At 36.3% G+C, this 21,905-nt stretch overlaps 1 protein-coding gene across 1 annotated transcript in view; it reads right to left on the reverse strand.

Moving 5' to 3' along the window:
* The window catches only part of LOC149413200 (uncharacterized), a 127,458-nt gene extending 105,585 nt beyond the window's left edge, over nt 1-21,873 (reverse strand). The window contains exon 1 of the mRNA XM_089644920.1: nt 21,504-21,873. Within this exon, the coding sequence (XP_089501046.1) occupies nt 21,504-21,665 (162 nt within the window). The 5' untranslated portion in view covers nt 21,666-21,873. The remainder of the gene's footprint in view (nt 1-21,503) is intronic.
* Between the last annotated feature and the right edge of the window lie 32 nt (nt 21,874-21,905).

Raw genomic sequence — 21,905 nt, forward strand, 5'->3', positions numbered from 1 at the left:
AAATGCCTCTCTATCCTCAACGTGTGACTGTTTGGTGCGGTTTATGGTCCGGCGGAGTCATTGGACCTTACTTTTTCGAAAATGAGGCTGGAGCAACAGTTACGGTGAATGGATTTCGCTATCGAGAGATGATTAATGATTTTTTATGTCCGGAATTGGATGGTATTGATCTGGACAACGTTTACTTTCAACAAGACGGCGCTACGTGCCACACAAGCAACGAAACCATTGATCTTTTACGATTGAATATCAAAATAACACCTCTTATTGGAAAACCCTGTATTAAGATTATATTAAAGATATATTCTTTATTTTATGATAATAGTGTACGAAGTGAAGATAAAAAGGATATTTCATCTGTTTACTACCAGAAGTCAATTCGATTTGGTAATCATAGGTCACCCCAAGTGGTTCGTTACGTTTGGTGATTTAGCAGGGATGCACCTGCCCACCAGCTGTGTGGCGGGCCGGATCGGGAAAATCTGGTTTGGGGAGACCCTTTGACCTCTCCAACTGGTCTTTCGACCCATCCCCTTGCGCCTTGCGTCCGTAATACGATGTGTATAGCTAATTAAGCACTCTAATAGTCACTAAGTGCATTTATTATATATTATAGTGGCTTTATTATTATTATTTCAGCTTGGATATAACTGATTAAAGATAGCTGAAACTTTAAAGTCGATTATTGACGTGTTAGTTAATGACTTCTGGCAGTAAGCCGACGATATTATACATATACGAAGTTAAGATAAAAAGGACGTTTATTTTTTGACTATCGTAAATAAGGAAAAGAAAACCTAAAAGTTGGAGGAAGAATGTAATAAAGTATCGCAAGGCACGATCAAGTAAACCAAAACGAATGGTTCAACTGACAAATGAAATAACTTAAAGTAAACTTTCAGGAGGGCACATTTTTCGGTTTAATATTTTTTAATATTTTTTTAAGAGAACAAAATAATAGTGTACCCACCAAACAAAAATCAAAATTCATCCCAAGTTCACTTTTGTTCTCTCACAAGATCTTATGAATTCTGTTTTAAAATGCATGTAAAAGTCCGGCTGGGCGTAAAAACTAATAAGATAAAAATTTATCTCCATTGACGTCTTGGTTACCCCCATCTCATTAAAAAACATTTGGCTGTGAAATAATGTATTTTTTTCTGGTACCATTATGATAAGACTGATTAATTTCATCAAGTTGCTCTAGGGCGGTTCAACACAATACTCTGACCGTACAATCAAAAGATCAGTGTACTTGGCTACCGAGTCCCAGAAGAGAGAATACTGGGTCGTACGCATAGACATATGAATATTAGTAGACCTGCCCTAAGTGATTAAAAGCGTATTATCCCCACTCCCCATACCGGTTCCATTGGAGCCGGCTGGGCTCGCGTATGGCCTCAAGTGAAATTTGAAAACGTGACGTCATCATTCTTGTGCGAACTATGGTCGAGGCATCATCGGTTCATTTTACGAAATAACACTGCAAAATGTTGACTTGTGATATGAAAACTTGTAAAAATAGATGTGAAAAAGAGAATAAACCCAATTGTCGTATTACATTCCATAAGTAAGCATTATTTTACTCTATTTTAAGCTTATTCACACCGTATTATATGGATCAGTTTTAGAAACATATACTATCACATCACAATGTAGCGATTCTCAAGTGTGCTCATCGTTGTTTACTGGGGTAAGTAAATTATGAAACATTTGTAAAAGTGTCTTAACTAAATACTCTGAAACTAACTACGACTCTGCAAACAGAAGAAATTTACTTTGCCGAATTTGGACTTCGCAAATTAGTTCATAACGTGGCGAGTAATTTGCGCTCCCATGTAAAAATGTCTATTCATTCAAAAGCAGATTTTACTTTTAAGAAGTAAATGGTGATATTATAATGCGAGATGCCTATTTACTGTCAGATTGATTTATTGACGAATCACAGTCAGCTTCACCCCCTTCGTTCTTCAACAGTTGATTTTACCCCACGCCATTATCTTCTCGTCTATTAATTCCTATGTCTGTGGTCGTACGGGAACTAATTTTGCAGGAAATATTTGCTATGTATTTATTTCTAGTATCATTGTCATAAGACTGGTTCATTTCATCATCTATAAACTTGCTCTAGGGTGGGTCAACACGAATTTTGCAGGAAATATTGCTATGTATTTATCTCTAGTATCATTGTCATAAGACTGGTTCATTTCATCATCCACAAACTTGCTCTAGGGTGGATCAACACGAATTTTGCAGGAAATATTGCTATGTATTTATTTCTAGTATCATTGTCATAAGACTGGTTCATTTTATCATCTATAAACTTACTCTAGAATGGGTCACACAACACAATACTCTGAACGTACAATCAAAAGATCATTGTTCTTGGCTACTAGCCCAGTCAATGAAGGTTTTGTGTCGGAACTAATTCCCCGGAAGCTGAATTTTTCACAGATGTTAGAAGACCTTTAGACATGTATTTTTACAAAAGTCCCCGACTTTCCCCCTTGTGCTTCCTTCCCCACCCCCTCTTGAATATATTTTTCAAAGCCTTTCGGAATACGCTAATATCTCCTTAATGGTTTTATTAAATCAGATTATTTATTTTTTGTTTAGTTTCTAATTAGTTATTCTAAAAAATTGTATTCTATAATTTTTGCGAGAAAAGCTATACAATCTCTACAATTTATTAGTAAAAGAAAAATATCAGTTTTTAAAATAGTATTTCAGAATATATTTGCACATAACTTTTTTCTGAGACTGTTAACGAAAAATAATAAATCAATAAAACTTGTAGAAAATATTTTTAGCTATAAAATAATGTATATAATAATGGGTTTTAATTTATAATAAGGCACGTAGGCTGTTAATAAGTAGCACGGCGCGCGGCGCGGCTCGAACGCGCAGCGGTTCGCGGCGCAGCGAGAAGTTACAAAAACTTAAGGAAAGTAATGATTAATTCATGTGTTTGCTTTATTTTTATAACAAATTCATCTAACGTTGAAGAGTTTTATTGTTATTTACCAGTTATAGTTCGGAGGGGTGGGGGGGAATATAAATATTTTCCCCTGCCCAATGAAGCGCTTTCATTATCCACCAACCGCCGTGCCCCGGTCTGGCTAAACAGTCATATTATGTTGTATGATTGTTTGTAACTTATTATTTAAATGAAGTTATGTGAAATAAGCCAAAAATACCTACGACAGCGTGGGACTACCCTTTCACCACATTAAAATATTGCAGACCTTATGTTATGGCGAAGTTCTAAAAAATCTTTCGTGGTAATTCTCACTTTTTTATTATGTGCACCTATCAACAATAAAATACCGAAACAACAAATCACTTAAAATAGAGCATAGATCTAAAATGGCTTACTTTCAAACAAGCTTCTTAAAATATACCTTAAAAATATATTATAATGACAAAACGGTTTGTAAATTATATTGTATACTTATCAATATTATCTATGACAAAATTAGGCAAATATTCAAATAATTTTCTAGTCAAGAGAGTCTTCCATTTCTTCGTCATACTGGGGTGTGTTCAGACATGATAATCCGTTACGGTTGTAGCACGTGGCAGAGCAGGTAAATCCAGATTTTCTGCAGCCACAGTAATTTGCACATCCAGACTTGCAGGAACAGGACACCAGAGAAAGAAGGTCATCAGGAGCAAATGGTTTAAAAAATTTCTTCTTTCCACCATTTTCATTTACATTTTCATACTTCCATCCCCAGTTTATAGGATTTAGTTTGCTTCCTAACCAAAACTGTACTTGCAAATAAACTTTCAACAAATGTTGATGACACGATTCTGAAGTCGGTGGCAGTTTCGCCAAGTCAAATTTAGATTTAAAAGCTGATTTTGTCGTTAGTCTGGTAAACTTATAGTTCGAGCTTCGTTTCAATTAGAGTAGCTACCAAGACCATACATGGCGAGAGCGAATTTTTCTCCATTTTGCAACAAGTTCTCTTCGTTTGCATCTTTTTCCAGAAATGCCCAGCTGCGCGTTTTGCTTTGGGATTGTTTTTCATCATATCAACAGCTTTTTTTTTCCTAACCCATATAAATATGAGGTCGTATCACAGCCCGTAATGGCATGGGTAAATAGCATGTGTTTTAGAATATCTTTATGTAACATTATAGGTTTCTCTATGATGTAAAAAGTTCTTGAAGGGGCCTTTCCACCAACATCTTTACAGAAAAAAATAGATTTTCCTTCAGGAGAAAGACTTACAAGTAATACCAAAAGATCACTATCCTTGCCAACAACAATCACTTGTGAGAAGATGTTGAGTTGTTCGATGCCGGTTAGTACAATGTCAATATCGGCATCACCTGCGGCCGTGACAGTTTTCAAACCAGATTCACTAAATTCATGTCACAGTGCTTCAATCATTATTTTTGTTGTTATTCTTATTAGATAAGAAAGCTTCCTTCTTAGTCAAACAACGTGTAGTGAAGTTTAATTCAATATCGCACGATGAGTTGCTAGCCGACATACGTATTTACTCTTCATATTTTATAGTTGGTTCTTCAAGGTATCCATCGAAAACGACAATAGAAAGTTTGCCAAATTTAGTATGGACGAAACGTGAGTATGATTTAATGATGTCTCCGTAAGTAGTTTCAGTTTGCCAAACAACAGAGTATAGGAGGTATCTCCCATCGATGACTATTGCAGCACTTTCCAAATCAACTTCATCAAGAATACTTTCGCTAAATACTTTCGCCATTCATGATTTTGTTCCTTTACGAAGGGAGACTTTATCAAAAATAGGAGGGGTCTTGAAGCCAATTCATATCCTAAGTAAGTCTAAAGCATGCTAGGACTATCACTAATGCACAGTATTCTGTTAAATAGCTGCTGGTGGTTTACTGCAACTTGTCTCGTCCTAACAGTTGCGGATTTGAATCTTGCTGGGTAGTCACCGTGTATTTCCTTTTCAGTCGTATATCACCAAAATTACATCCTTTCATTTTTTGCATAGCTGCCAGGCCCACCTCATAAGCGTTATCACAATTGACATTATTATCTGAAACAAACCCTGAAGATAAAGGACATCAGCTCCCCTGAGAGCTTGGTGAACGGGCTGAGGTGTCTTAGCCATGATGTATATTTTCCTATATCTAGCTCATCCCTTTTCTTCTGTGATTCGCGCAGCTCAACATGCTGTTCAGTAAAATGAAATTCTTCAATGCTCTCTTGCACTTTCACCCAGTAAATGGTTCCAAGTTTCCACTTTGACAAAGCGCTTTCAGTGATTCCGCGCCCATGTGTCAAACCTCCTACTGACTTCATTGGTCGCATGAGACACTGCTTGATGATCATGTCCGTCCACGTACCGGACCAATATCTGTCGCTTCTTCTTATGGTAAAGTACCCATTTTCAGTGAATAGTTTATATTCTTCTTTAGTTATTCTTGATTCGAGTTGCAAGATACTTTGAACATACATATGTGCTGATTTTTTGTATGGTAAATGTCCAGCCGGGTGGAAAAATGAAAGCATATCAACAATAGTATTTAAGTGCATTTTCCGATTCCCGGACTTCTCTGCAAATATAAATTTAAGCATGAGGTCGATGCAATGTAAAAGGTAAAGCCACAACTTGGCAGTCCTACTCAAAGATTCCTTAATCCTGTCTTCACTTGCTTCAGTATATGGAATCGTCTCTTTTAGATTGTCATCATTATTAACCTCCTCCATATCTTTTTTCCACGTAACTAAATCTTGATACATATTTTCTATTAATTTGTCTTAATTTCCCATCAATATCTCAGTATTCTTCTCTCATTACGTGGACAAGAGACGCTGCTGTTAAAGTGTAGGCTCTGTTTGCCCGAGAATATTCATGTCCATGGAGCATGTGGGTTACTGTTGAGGACGCGTAAACTGATTCCCATAAATTTACCACATACCTTTATTTAAATAATAAGTTACAAACAATCATACAACATAATATGACTGTTTAGCCAGACCGGGGCACGGCGGTTGGTGGATAATGAAAGCGCTTCATTGGGCAGGGGAAAATATTTATATTCCCCCCCACCCCTCCGAACTATAACTGGTAAATAACAATAAAACTCTTCAACGTTAGATGAATTTGTTATAAAAATAAAGCAAACACATGAATTAATCATTACTTTCCTTAAGTTTTTGTAACTTCTCGCTGCGCCGCGAACCGCTGCGCGTTCGAGCCGCGCCGCGCGCCGTGCTACTTATTAACAGCCTACGTGCCTTATTATAAATTAAAACCCATTATTATATACATTATTTTATAGCTAAAAATATTTTCTACAAGTTTTATTGATTTATTATTTTTCGTTAACAGTCTCAGAAAAAAGTTATGTGCAAATATATTCTGAAATACTATTTTAAAAACTGATATTTTTCTTTTACTAATAAATTGTAGAGATTGTATAGCTTTTCTCGCAAAAATTATAGAATACAATTTTTTAGAATAACTAATTAGAAACTAAACAAAAAATAAATAATCTGATTTAATAAAACCATTAAGGAGATATTAGCGTATTCCGAAAGGCTTTGAAAAATATATTCAAGAGGGGGTGGGGAAGGAAGCACAAGGGGGAAAGTCGGGGACTTTTGTAAAAATACATGTCTAAAGGTCTTCTAACATCTGTGAAAAATTCAGCTTCCGGGGAATTAGTTCCGACATTGGGTCTTTTTTTCCCTTCATTGACTGGGCTATACAGAGTCCCAGAAGAGAGAACACTGGGTCGTACGGGAACTATTGTAAGAGGGTAATGTATCTACACATGCACCGGCCAGTGGCCAGATCATTAAGAGTGGTTAGGTATCCTAGATCCTAGGTTGGTTTGTTAGTTGGACGCCACGGCCGGAATGTGTCGCGTGTCTCTAAAAATAGGCCTGCGGCGCTGTGGCCCCCGCCACCCACAACAGGTGAGTCGGAACCACCACACCAAGCAATCTACTCATCCGCTGATTCACTCAGGAATCTGGATTGCGTCCCTCTCCGCCTGTGACGTAAATAGTGAATAGACCAGTATGAAGTAAGACCAGTATGGACCATTCAATTGTGGAAATGGAAAAATTGAATTATAAATTTTGTAAAATAACTAACTATCATCCCATTTTACGCGAGGGTATACAGTGGATCTTCCTTCATCCTTGTTTACACGATCCGACTCAAGTATTATTTGATTTTTACGCCACCCATACATGGTAAGGTAAAGTATTTTTTTGTACACATTTTATATAGATAAAATAAAATGCATTGTGAACGATATTGCAATTTTTTGCTTTGGATTGAAACATTAGAAAGATTAATATGTAACTAATTATGCATATAGCCTTACCTTTATCAGGGCTGGACTGCACTGTAATAGTTTAATTCCATCAAAACCATGTTCAGAAATCGAGATGAAGAACTGTAGGGTTTATTTTTGTTATAATTTCGTAGGTTTGTGTTCTCGATAGTATATTTAGTTCACATTGTGTAGTTTTGTTATAATTTCGTAGGTTTGTGTTCTCGATAGTATATTTAGTTCACATAGTGTAGTTTTGTTATAATTTCGTAGATTTGTGATCTCGATATTAAATGGAGTTCACATTGTGTATGTTTGTTGTTGTTGTTATTTACTAGAACTGTGAGGCTGCACATCTTGACACAGGAGTTCCCTAGCGAGAAGGAGGAATTCCCTAGGGCCTAGAGGAACGGCTCATTATTTTGTTGTAATTTACCAATTTTTTAATGGTGTAATTAATTTGTAGGTACCTACCATTCTCTTCTTCAATTTCCACCGTTTCTCAGTTCGTGTTATTATGCTGTGTAGGTACTGTGTTATTATTCGATAATAGTATGTAAACAAATTTAACCAATCAATAGATTTACTTAACCATTGAAGACAATTGTAACAATTACCAAACGAAAAATGGGCAACAGAAACATCAGCGAAAGATACGGTCGCATCTAGAAATTGAACCAAGGACCTCAGCTCTGCAGGGGATTTGCTCTGATCACTGAGCTAATCCGACCCTATCTATCACCTATATTTAAGTGGCATTTTCTGAACGCATGTTTTTGGCTAATTTTATACGTGATTGCAAGATTCTAGCCGAATTTAATTGCAATCTAGATAGTGTCTTGGATAAATATGAAAAAAAATTATAATTTTAGATTTTCACGGCCAAGAGTATTTTTGTTATTTGTTTTTGGGGCGTTATGCCGTGTTGCGCTAACTCCTTCTTTAGCCGTTTGGCTAACATCCCAAAAACAAATAACAAAAATGAAAAAAAACATTACATCTACTGACTTTCTTACAAGTCTAGAATGAATATTCAATATTTTTACAGTGGTATTAGAATAACTTGTTTAGTAAAACATCATATTGTAATATTTGAATTATGTCTATCGTTATTTGCATTTTTGCAAACATACATATACTTAGAGAGAAAACGAGGTCTGGCAAAGATATATATTTACTCCATTGTGAAAATGAATCCTAGCAAATACTGATTACTTACAGTATACAGTACGTGTCCAGGAATAATCTAAGCGACAAGGCATACCACAAACAGTTCCATTGTAACATCTAGATTTATTTATTTATTAACGGACATCGTCCAAATTACAAAACAATAACACGAATACAGTAAAATGAAAAATACAGGATTAGACAAAATTACACGAAAGCAAAGACATAAGGCAGATATATTATAAGAAACTAAAGTGACAAAGTCGAATCAAGTCAAGACTACGCCGTGGGTCAGGACCACGGGACACTTATAAATTCCGTCACTTGTTTAGCGAACGGCAAAAATCATTCAGACTTATCCCAAAAAAGTTAAGGTTTTGACTTGAGTTGACCAGTCTACACATTCTGGACAATGGTGAATAATATCCATAATTTGTCGAATGATGGTTGAGGAAGAGCAGTTCATTATTTAGAGGGGATATTGAAGGGAATGAGTAATAGATTTATAATAATAATGAAAGATGGGTTACAACAAAGCTGCGAGCGGCAGGACAATAACTTGAATGGACCAAATACCAACGGTTGAATGACCTACTTATCACATACCAATAATTAATATCGTTGCTAACATATAAATGAATTATTCAGAATTTGAATAATAATTAACAAAAATGTAGGCGGATGGCGTATCAGGTGTCTGCTATGATTTCTAGTCCCACACACACCTCTAAATTGAACTATGTAGCTGAGAGCTCCATTGTAACCTCTCTTTCTATTACATGCTTCATTCGTGAGAAAAGGGGAGAGGTTGCGACGGGGCTATCGGCGGTATATCCATAAAACTATTCAACATTCGCGCGTGTATATTATAGGTACGGTGTAGGTTAATTTATTCCCGCGGAGCGACAATGGGTGTGTCTGATATTGTGTGCCGATATTCAATGTACGTCCTAATGAAATGACATACTTTTTACTATCTGCGTACTGAAAACGACAAGTTCAGATTATTTTAAGAAGGATTGGCTCAAACCTCGAACAGTCCAATATGGAATGTGCCCCATACACGAAAATGAAAAAAAAACATTTGAAAATCGCATAAACGAATGAAGGAACGATTCGTCGCGGTGTGGCATCATTCATGTGATACCGTATGGTACCGAGTGGCATCGTGTGGTATTGTGTGGTATTGTGTAAGTTCATCCTAAGTTATCCTCAAAATAATATTATGTGAGGTGAGACTAGGAAAGGGAGAAGAGCAGAGTTAGCATTAGTTCTACTTCCACTATTTACTTAATACTTTCGTATTTTAATTGTTCAACTTCACGTTATGCGCAGACTTGTTAAACTTTGGGGAAAATCCTTATAAAATAGTTACGGTTTGCTTAAAAATGTAATATACGGACGAATACATTTTGGATTGATGTTACACATGCAACTACACGGAGAAAAATGAGTATAGTTTTTTTTATGATCATTTCCCAATAAAATATTAGTCATTCAGAATATAGATATATACAGGATGTATCGGCACGTACCCGACAAACTTTAACCGGCTATTCCTCAGCACATTTGGAGTAAAAAATCTTTTGTGCACTTTGCTGTCCGGTAACGTTTTTTTAATAAAAAATTGGAAAACCACTGTTTTATCCTTTGTCAAAGTTTGAAAACCCATCTGGCAATATTTTATTCGAATTCCGTTGAATAATGTACGTGTGTACCTATATTGGCGCGCTTTTACAATCACAACGAAATGGCACGGCACCATTCGTCTCATTTTTAACTATTATTATTTAGTGTGTGCGAAAGAGCGAAGACGCTTTTCGACATACTTGCTTATAACAGCTGTTGAACACGAAAAGCAATGCCAATGACAGTGATGTAATGTGGAAATTTTTATTTTTTTTATTTTTAATTGAAAAAAAAATGCTACCGGACAGCAAAGTGCCCATAACATTTTTTACTCCAAATGTGCTAAGGAATAGCTGGTTTGTCGGGTACGAAGTTTGTCGGGTACGTGCCGATACACCCTGTATAATGGACGCAATGCGAAACTATTATTATTTTGAAGAACACGTGTTCCGACTTTCTCATAACATATTCGTACTATACTAATAGTTTGTTATGAAATTTGTCGAATCATTCGTTATAGGCCTACACTCCCATTTTAACAGGAAAACAAATAATTTGACCAGATTTTTAATGAATTAACAATATCATATCAGTAAGTTCCGTGTAATAATCGCATATCTATAGGGATAAATAATTCTAATTCATAGAATTATACTTATAATAATATAAAGCAACCCTACCCTTGCCCAAAGATAACATGCCTCGAAGGAATGGATTACCCGTAAGTTTCCTATGCTATTTAAAAAAACAACAACCGCGTGAAGCGACAACCCTAGACGTGATTTTACCACAAAACGGCGCTATATAAAATTATCCAATAAATAATACCCGACAGTATTGGCACTGCAATTGTCATTTCCATTTGAGGTGTCCAACAAACTGTCAAGATCTGATATCAATATACAGGGTTTTCCAATAAGAGGTGTTATTTTGATATTCAATCGTAAAAGATCAATGGTTTCGTTGCTTGTGTGGCACGTAGCGTTTACTTTCAACCGTCTTGTTGAAAGTAAACGTTGTCCAGATCAATACCATCCTATTCCGACCATAAAAAATCATTAATCATCTCTCTATAGCGCAATCCATTCACCGTAACTGTTGCTCCAGCCTCATCTTCGAAAAAGTAAGGTCCAATGACTCCGCCGGACCATAAACCGCACTAAACAGTCACACGTTGAGGATAGAGGCTTTTTAACAATAACTCTTGGGTGTTCCGAGCCCCAGATGCGACAATTTTGCTTGTTGACGAAGCCACCGAGGTGGAAATGGGCCTCATCACTCAAGATGATTTGCATTTGATTCACTCAAGTGAATTTTAATAATTTCAATGCGTTGTTGAAGCGTGTATCGTTCCATTTTTATTAATGGCGTAGTTTCTACTTGTCAAATGTCAAAAAATGAAATGCTTCAAAAGTAACATCTACCGAAATAGCGGGCTATTCAAAATAACACCTCTTATTGGAAAACCCTGTAGTAATCCCGTTGAATTGGAACGGATGTCGTTGAAGAAACATCAATTCTGAAATCACATCGTTGCTAAAACTCGAATAACGCGAGTATTTTCGGATTATTTTGCCGCGTTTCGATCATGGATACAGCCGATGATTTATCTAATTTATTTTCAAAGCAGCGATATTATTTACACATTCCTTTCGTCTCACCATAGGTGTTCGCTCCACAGCTGTTTGGTCCAGTATGAGAGTTAAAAAAAGTATAACAATAAATCTCCAACATTTTAAGATGAAGCATATTATTTTTGGCCAAAAACAATAGACCATTTAAACGCTCTACTTCCGCGTGAAGATTATGCGTTTCTACGAGAAAACATATTATTATATTCTTACGACAGGTGGGATAGCGATATAAAAGTGGATTATTTTACCTCACGCTCGCGAAATTCAGCATTCACAATACACGGCCGTTTTCTAACTGATGAACAACTAAGAAAGTAAATTAAGTTTTGTTAAGGCGATGCCATACGAAGTAATGCAAAATCATGTGTTTTTGGTTTGAAAATTTGGTCGCCCAGAAATGTTTCAGATGCTTTAATTAAATACTGCGAGTAGAATACATCTTGACCTTTGAAATAATCGAGTATTTTTTAGATAAGTCTTTTTATAAGCCCAGAAAAAAATAATGTATAAGGCCTAAGAAGTGGGGTCTACATTATGTTTTCAAAGCTTCCATATTCATATCGTAGTGCAACTTATCTAAATATTGAGACAAAAATTCTAGTTGTTGAGTTTTGTCAGCAAATATTTCAATTATGTACTTAGATTTGAGTCTTTCACATTATTAATGTAAAACTTTGATTAACGTTCAAATATGTACTGAGGGCGTCGTTAGGTTTTTTTAAACTTTATTTAAGACATGGCACGATCAAGTGAATCAGAACTCGAGTCAGGCCATGTCAAGAGTCAGAATAATAGAAGAGTATGTATGAGACGATGTATGCATGTGAATGAGGCAAGAAGTGTGTGCCAAGACCGAGTTGTTTGGCGGTTCGTCCTCTCTGCCTACCCCTGCGGGGAAACGGCGTGATGTTTAGTTAGTTTATTTTTTGGCATTCAAGGGGGTAGCGACACTAAAAAGGTTGAAAAACGGTGTGTTTTACTTCGACGTCTGTTGTCATAAATTGAGAGAACATCCTGTTAACAATTTTTTTTAAGTTCCTTTATCATTGAATTGTTTGTTACATGCATTGAGGATTTTTCGACCATCATGCTAGGCACATGCCCGTGTTATGGTGGTCGATATATTGCTAATTTATTAAAAATCTCTTCAAATTATTAGTATTCCTGTTAAAAAACTGGATTGTTGGCCAAAAACGAATGAATTGATGGGTAATCCTTAAAATTTAAAGTAAAATCTTTTTGTCACGATGTCCGAACACGTGTTTGTTAAAGTCCTCACATTTTTGCATTTCGTCCTGATATATTATTAAGACCAACGAAGGTGGGTAAACACGTTCTACGATATTATTACGAATTTACCAACACTGTATGAGGAAGCGGTTTACAGTCCCGATTTCAACAGGATGACTAATCATTTCAAGAGATTTTCAATAAATCAGCATTATTCGTTTTTCTCCGTGTAGAGTGAAGTAAAGCAATATTGATGAAATGGGTTATTTTTTTAGCTTGCTTAGCGTTAGTACAATTTTCATTACTAAAAACCAGAATCCAGAGACTAGGCGTTCTGCAGCGGACGAAAACAACAGTAGATGAATTTGCCTTGTGTATAATATTATGTAATTTTATTTGTCCTGCAACCAGAAAAGATTGCATTTTACAGATTAGCTGATATTGATCGATGCCTAGCTAACGATCAGATAAAAGCACTGAAGAAATGAAATGGAATAATACCTAATTTGCAACCGATAAGGGATACTTATAACATAAATAGATTTACCTACGATAGCGTTATCTCAGTTTTCAATTGCGAAAGCTGCTATCAGACCAGGCTCCAGATAGAAACTACAGTTGTTGATGAATTCGTCTTACATTGATTGCATTATAATACAAATGGCCTACCCACCTTGCGAGTGCGTTCTGCAGATTTGCAGACATTACTGCGGTTGACCGCCGTGCAGAGGGCGTTGAATCGGCGCCACGTGCTACGGATATTACATCAGACATAATAAGAATGCTAATAGGTAGTTCAACTGCTGGTTGGATGAACGCAATTAACAATCGTATCCCCCGATACCTCCCGCCTGCCGGCACCAAGCCTAGGCTACCCACAAGTGGAAACGGAACACCAATCTTCAAGTAGACGCGGAACGGAACTATGCCCGAATGGCTGCTCTAGCTAGGTATACAGGGTGTATCGGCACGTACCCGACAAACTTTAACCAGCTATGCATTAGCACATTTGGAGTAAAAAATGTTATGGGCACTTTGCTGGGTAACATTTTTTTTAATAAAAAATTTACTATTCATATTTTCACCACATGTCACCAATGTTTTATCCTTTGTCAAAGTTTGAAAACCCATCTGGCAATATTTTCTTCGAGTTTCGTTGAATAATGTACGTACGTACCTACGTTGGCGCGCTTTTACAATCACAACGAAATGGCACGGCACCATTCGTCTCATTTTTAACTATTATTATTTAGTGTGTACGAAAGAGCGAGGTCACTTTTTGACACACTTACCAATAACAGCTGTTGAACACGAGAAACAATGCAAATGACAGTGACGGAGTGTGGATTCGTTATTTTTTTTTTTTTTAATGGAAAAAAATGTTACCGGACAGCAAAGCGCCCATAACATTTTTTACTCCAAATGTGCTGAGGAATAGCTGGTTAAAGTTTGTCGGGTACTTGCTGATACACCCTATATATAGCAAACTGGTAAGAGAAATTGCCAACATTTTTGATGTAGATAAACAAAATAAACAAACAAAATATTGTAAATCTTCTTCTTTGTATGGGGTGAAGGTCAAAGTGGGATGCTGAGGTTACATCGGGAGTCGCATGCTTCAGCACAGATGCGCCATAGGTAAACCGACGAAGGGGACATCCTTTTGCGATAATAGACGGACAAAATAAATGAGCATGGTCACGTGGGCAAGTACTTTCAGAAAGTTCGACGATTTTTTTTCGTTTTTTTTATAATATAAATGTTAAATATTATCAAGTCCACACAGGAGTGACTTCATCTTGGGGGATGCTGTGTGGAGGGTCTGTTTAAGGAAAGGAAGAAATGTATCTGCTTCTCGAGAGAAACTCATGTTATAGGAGGGAGGAAACAAATACAAAGAAGTAAATAATTTCAGAGCTGAGCTGTTGGATACAAGAACAACACGTTTTCATGTGAAAAATGTCATTCAAACGTTGGGCATGTCTTCCAGCTTTGCACCATTTTTCTGAACACCTTTCATTGAAATACCGGTAAAACAAAATCCATCAAGCGGACCATCGGTTTTTGCAATCAAGAGTTAGGTAAATTGTTGGTGATAAATAATAATGAAATTAATTATGTATTACAAAATAAAATAATACGGAACATTAATTAACTAATAAAACGGAACACGTGTTCATCCACCTGCGTTTGTCCTGATAATATACAATGACGAAATTCGAAAATATTAATATGTTCCGACAACGCAATAACACATTCGTGATTTACTGAAAGTTTATTAGGAAACCTGTCAATTCATTCATCAAAGACCTGCAATTCCGTTTTTAACTAGATTACGAATAATTTGAAGAGGTTCTTAATAAATTAGCAATATTTTATTTCATTTCCGTGTATCTACCATAAAAAAATAATTATTTAATTGTTTCTAATGCCTTCTCCGCTGGACGCCGAGTCTCTGGGGATATTCTGAAAATTTGCATTAGCACCAGCAACTGAAAACTACAAAATGTTTGATTTATCGGCGCAAATAAATAATTGGCCGCCTCCTGCGCTACTTCCATCAGTTGATTGGGGTAATCAAATAGATTGCCAGTGGTGAAAAAACAGGTGAACCATTCCTTCATAAACGATCTGAAAAAAATGTTGATTGATGTGTAATTAAATGTGAAAAGGAATCCATTTCGTCCTGTCGTATACAGATGAGAATATATATTCTTAAAATAAAATGAATTTAAACACCATAAATTATTATTATTGCGGGAATAGAAAATGGTCTTCAGACTACAATCATACTTCAATACGTTCGGTGGGAAATTGGAACGCATTTTCTCGTATAAAGTCAAAGGTTAAAATTAATTAATTCTTTGTTGTTTATCTTCTTTTTAGTATGATTAGATGCCAGATCTGGTGTTCCACGCGCATATTGGGGGTTCACAAAATATTAAGGGTAAACGTAGCGTTCGTTATAATCTACGCGTTCACAGATGGCGTTAATTTTATTATTATATTAAATTACACTTCGCAAGTTATACTTTAAACTATTAACATGAATTATTTGTTTGCGCCCGTACATACGCAATCCGAATACATAGTTTTGTAGGCATACAAACTCAATTCTTTCAAGAAAGGCTTGCAAATACAATACTGTATCGGTGATTCAATCCAACTTGTATTTGCATGTCCTTCTTGAAATAATTGAGTAATACCCGAAATACATGTTTAAGAATGTTCATTTAGATAATTTAAAATGTTAATTTAGTAGAGGAAGACGTAGTAGAGCAGAGGTTCCCAACGAAACTTTCCTGCCGCCGCTTTAGCCACGTCACAGACCTGTATTAACCCTTCCCAAACGGTGTTAAAAAATTCCACGTCCTCCGGTGCTATACACTCGGTAAATAATAATTACTTAATGGAATACTTAAATGTATTGCGGAGGAATACCAAAAATATTAAACTTTGTGTTTAGTATTTTTACAAAGATATTTTATTAATTAGAGACGATTTTCACTCTGGTGTTTGTTAACCCGAAAGATACAGAGTAGGCCCCCGGTCACGTTAGTTCCAAAGACAAATGATCATACACTTTTTGTAATTTTTTAATCCATCAGAAGGCGCGGGTTCAATTCCCGTCGGCGGAATTTATTTTTACTCGGGAGATATTTTCAATTTGTATTGATATTACAGGCGACTAATTATTGCTTATAATAATTTATTATTTTCTTTTTAGTTCCCAATGTTTCCTTTGTGTGTAAAATAGAAAAAAGAAACTACAAAAGATTTATCAAACAGTCAGAATGCATAAAATATTAAAACCATTAAATTATGATTTGATAAGTAATGCACCGACTCTATTCATTGAGTGAACACCGCTCTCTTCGGCTTCTATTCGCCTGTACAAATGAAGGCGATTGAACACAGTTTAAGTAGAAATAAGTGACCAAAGTATAAATGTTATAATACCTTTGATAATTATTCAGATCGATTTGGTAGCGGAGATAACCGAGTCAAGGACAACTCGGACAAGATGGAGGGGCAGAGGCAGAACTGAATTGTATGACGGTTAAATAACTGCAGAGACACGATCTAATGTTTACCATTTTGGATATGTTATGTACCTAATAGAATATGTAGGTATTATTATATAGAGTTGCTACATTATTGACATTGTCCAAACATGGTTATGACTTATGAATTATGACGATGGTAATATTTAATTTATCATATCAAACATACCAAATTCGGCTGTCTGTGTCCCCTTTAAATCTGGTTCGAACTCAAATTAGCTTTGAATTTAAAAGTCATTTTGAAAATAGGTACTGACCGTTTGAAGGATTCAGACGAGCGATATGGCAGGTATATTTATTATATTATACTATTAAAACAGTAAATTACTTTAACTATCTTTTCCAAAATTAAAATCACTTAAAATATAAGACTTATATTAAAATATCAGCGCCCTTGAGATGACACAAAAACGGCGCTATACTAATCATCCAAATATTAGTATTATTATTATAAAAAGGAGGGTGTTTGCGGCGGGCGGGTGGGCGGCTTGGGTTTGATTTGTATACAAATCTGAAATATATGAAATAATTTAATACCACCTTTATCACAGGTATATTAACCCCACCAAATTGAGAGTGCCATAGTCCCACTGGCTCCGGGCAGTTGACTCTTGCGCTTTAATCGCGTAGACATAAAAAAATAAATCTATTCCCCATAGACGAGTGAAACTCATCCTCTCTCTCGTAATATCGACAGCGGAATACAAGGCACGCCAACGCAATTGGCTCTAACTTATTATTGCCAGTGTAGAAATCAATCAAAACTGGATAAGGTCGAATTGACAAATAATAATAACGAGACCGATAAGGTTTGATTTTGTGAAACCGACCCAAGAAAAGTATTGGGCAAGCGGTATAGTAGGCGATGTGTAAAATAGAACCACAATGTATGAATAGCGTATTTAAATATACAGGCGCCATGTGGTTGGTACAGTCACTTTCCCGCAGTTTTGGACAGCGTGAACCTAAAAGGCCCTAACGCCTGTGACAGACCACATTTCAGCATAAGATATGCTGAAATACCTACATAAAGCGCTTTTTAGGTTCTTGTTGGACAGTAAAGGCGGCGATACACATGCCTGTAAAATGGACCAGTAGCTTGCATGCAAGCTACTGGCATGTGCAAGCTACTGGCGCAATGAGAATACACATGCAAGTTAAACTTGCATGCCAGTTGCGTCCTTGCATGCCTGTATTTGCAAGACGTATACACATGCCAGTCACTAGACAGTACGTGTCTCAAATCACTCTGAGACTGAGTAGTCTCAAGCTTTTTGGCAATGGAAAACATTCGAAGTGAATTAAATATCATCGTATTGCAATTGGCAGTACAATGTGTGGCTAATTTAATGAGAGAAAAGGCCGCGGCGAACAACAGGTCAGCTACTGGCATGCCCGTACTTGTCACGACGTTCACACATGCCGGTTTCATAGCCCCCCTCGTCCCCTCCCTCAACTTGCATGCCAGTAAATCAAATGTTGTGCAATCTACTGGCAAGGCAGGTACAGGCATGCAAGTTAGCGTATACACATGATAGTAGCTGGCATGTGCAAGGAGCTGGCATGCAAGTGTGCCAGCTACAGGCATGTGTATTCCCGGCTTAATGGATGCGAGTAGGAAAAGGTGGCGTTCACTGGGCTTTGCTTTTAAACGAAAAAAATGTCTCTAGATCAAAATTATATCCTATTTTCTACTCCAAATACGCTTAGAATCGCTGGCTAAGACGCCACAATACTCTATGAAAATGTTTTATAGTAAAAAAAACATAAATTAATCGTTAGAAGCATTCTAGAATATAACTCTACGGGGGTTTGCTAAATGCTCACATTTTAATCAATTCCGACGAATTCTTAAACACAATTTCATTTTTCACAGACAGATGTAATGTTTATTACATGTTAATAATTATTAAAATAATTTACCTAAAACGGCTGGAAATTTAGTAAAACGTATTTCAACTATACCTTACTGAGGAAGATGAAATTTTGGTGATACGTTTAGCAGAATAATTAAAATATACCCCATGGAAAGATCCCTTTTCTAGGCCTGCTAAGGCAAATTCGACCGTGGGTCCATCCAATACGCCGGGGCCGAGCGCCGCATATTTTTGTACGCACCTTCTTCACTTACGTCGTTAAGATTCCGACTTTATTTTAGAGCATTGTGTCCTCTGAAGGCTGTCGGGTGGGTACTGAACACCCTGTACATTAAATGGTAGGTGAGTTTGTTTTATACTTAGCTTATTAATACCTAGCTAAAAATAGCATTTTTAAGTCAATGGAGGCATTACTAATTCAAAATAAATTATTAACATCATCCTCAGGTTCCGTGAAAAACCAATTCAAGACGATAAGGCTTGATAACAAAAATAAATTTTAATATGCATAATGCCAACAGAACAATTATTTTACAATTTTATTGACCCTCCATTTGTGTACAGGTACAAACGCATATAATATCGAGTTGAAAATGGGAAATTTTCCTTCAAGTGGTTAAGCAATGTGAGGTTTAGTGACCATATATCTGAATATCCCAATAACTACTAAACCTCTGTTGATACAATATCCTCCCCTTATTGCTTCAGACAAAAATACCGGGCTGGATTGATGATTAGATTAGTATAAGAAAAATGATTTATTTCATATCATGGTACATAATTGGCTAGTTATTGTAATTTAGCCTTGGAGAAGTTGAATGAATTGATTAAATCGAATTAATTCAAATAATTTATGTAAGAAGTGTAGGCAGGTACCCCTTATTTAAATAATTATATTTATGTGATTAATGCAAGCACCGAATGAATTTATTGCAAGTAGCTACCTACGTAGCTGCTGCATCTAGGTCGTAAAATTATGAAGAAATAATACACAATACACTCATTAGCTGAATAAATATTTAAAAATACAATCATTCTATTATTGCCCGTGTAAATCACGTTTGAATTTGACGTGGGTGTTGCAATTTTACATTCGGGGGTTGCTATAAAAAACTGAAATAAACAAAGCTAGGAGCGCTGTAGCTACTTGGGAATTATTCATTATTTCAAACGTATGACTCCATTCCGTGATGCATATTTGAATTTACGCTTTGAATCACCCTCATATCTATTGCAGTGAGGCAAACGATAAATAATACATGAATATTTTGCTGCGAAAATGAAATAGCTTCTTCCTCCGCATAACTTACATTGTGAAAACAACATCACAAGGTTAGAGACTTAATAATTATGTCCCCAACACAATATATCAATAGTTTCACAGATCGTACCGAGGAAGGGGGGTTGTATTTTTATAATATGAGACCAGCGTTTAAATTTTGTTTTGATTGCGATGTGGTTGAAACAACGCAAATAAAAATGCTTATTTTTTGGGTTTAAAGCAGAAATTTTGCATTGCTTTTCTGTTTGAAATTTCTAGGTCAACTTAATTATGTTCAGCTCGCAATGTAATTTCTACCACGAGCTATAGAGCTTAAAAACATCAATGTAATTGTAAAATAAATAATAATATTTGAAATTAGAGTGAAGAAACTCCGTCGAAGCGGGGTTGTAAAACTAACAGTTCAACGAAAAAAACTTTTTAAAAGAAATATATACACGGTGAAAATAACACACTTTTACTAAAAGTCAATATTGTAAAATAGCAAGCCTGGCAACACCGCCTGTCATTTGTCACACTTGACTTCGTGTTATTATTATCATAATAAGTAACTATTTCTCGTCAGATTTTTATGCAATTACCTGCCAAACATTCGAGGTAGACTACATTGTTAATTCAGGTGTACATTGCTTTAAAAAAAGCTGAGAAAAATGCACGCAAATATGAATGTCCCAGTCCAAAGGTAGCACGAATAAAATTAACCCGTCGCACATGGTATTATTGATTAGTCTGGGTCGTGAATTTTATTATTTGTAGATTCAATTCCGCGGCATTTGTTTATTTAACAATGCGCACAATGTATGACACTATAATATTATATTATAAATCGGAACTTGAAGTAATGCAGCGTTGATAAACGGCACGGCTTGCATTTTGCATTCCTGCGCGTTCATTGTTTTGAATAGGGAATGAACGGTGTTGGCTGTCTGAAAATTAAAATAATATGAACTCTATCACTGATTTATGTCGTTTATAATAAAAGCCTGGGAAGATAGTATAACCTTGACCTTCCTAAGGTAAAGATTGGCGAGGGATATGCGTTATAGCGGCAGAGACAGGAACGGATGAGATGCAGACCTGTAGAATGCGAATCCCATCCAGCGCGGGTGTAATATTTTGCACCTGCATGGCATAGCGGCTGGCTGACAACGGTGAATCTTCAGCAATAGCTGATAAAACAACATTTCTAAGATAACATTAGTGTTATTATTGTACCCGAAGAGTGGTCAACTGATCGCTGCACTTCAGAAACTGCCAAAATCACTGGAAATGGCTGCAAATTCAGAGATCGAATACGTAAAGAGGTCAGTGAAGAAGAGAAGCCTACCTCAGGATCGGTGTGGCCCCCCGTAGCGCCGGAGTTAGTATCCAAATATTGTTGTGTTTCCACCACTGGCACTTGAATGTCACTCGAATTATTATCACTAATTTGTGAAGGGCTCTTGTCAGGCGCTTTCGGCTCCTTATCGTGATCGGGGGAGGGAGCCATCTTGGACGAGAGACAGTCAGATGACAAGTCTTATGACCTCACTACACTACACTGCCTTTCTACACGCACACCCTTTCGCTACAACCAACAGACACTCAGGGAGTCATTATGACACTTTTTATTGTATTTGTTTCACTTTTCTTTTATATTTCTTAGAGATCATCGTTATTTTCGACGAGAACCGACAATCATTTTGCACTACATACGAATGTGCCCTCTACAGGTAAATTTTGGAAGCTT

The sequence above is a fragment of the Hesperophylax consimilis genome, chromosome 22, assembly GCF_061612785.1.
Source record: "Hesperophylax consimilis isolate HC1 chromosome 22, BYU_Hcon_1.0, whole genome shotgun sequence".
Lineage (NCBI taxonomy): Eukaryota > Metazoa > Arthropoda > Insecta > Trichoptera > Limnephilidae > Hesperophylax > Hesperophylax consimilis.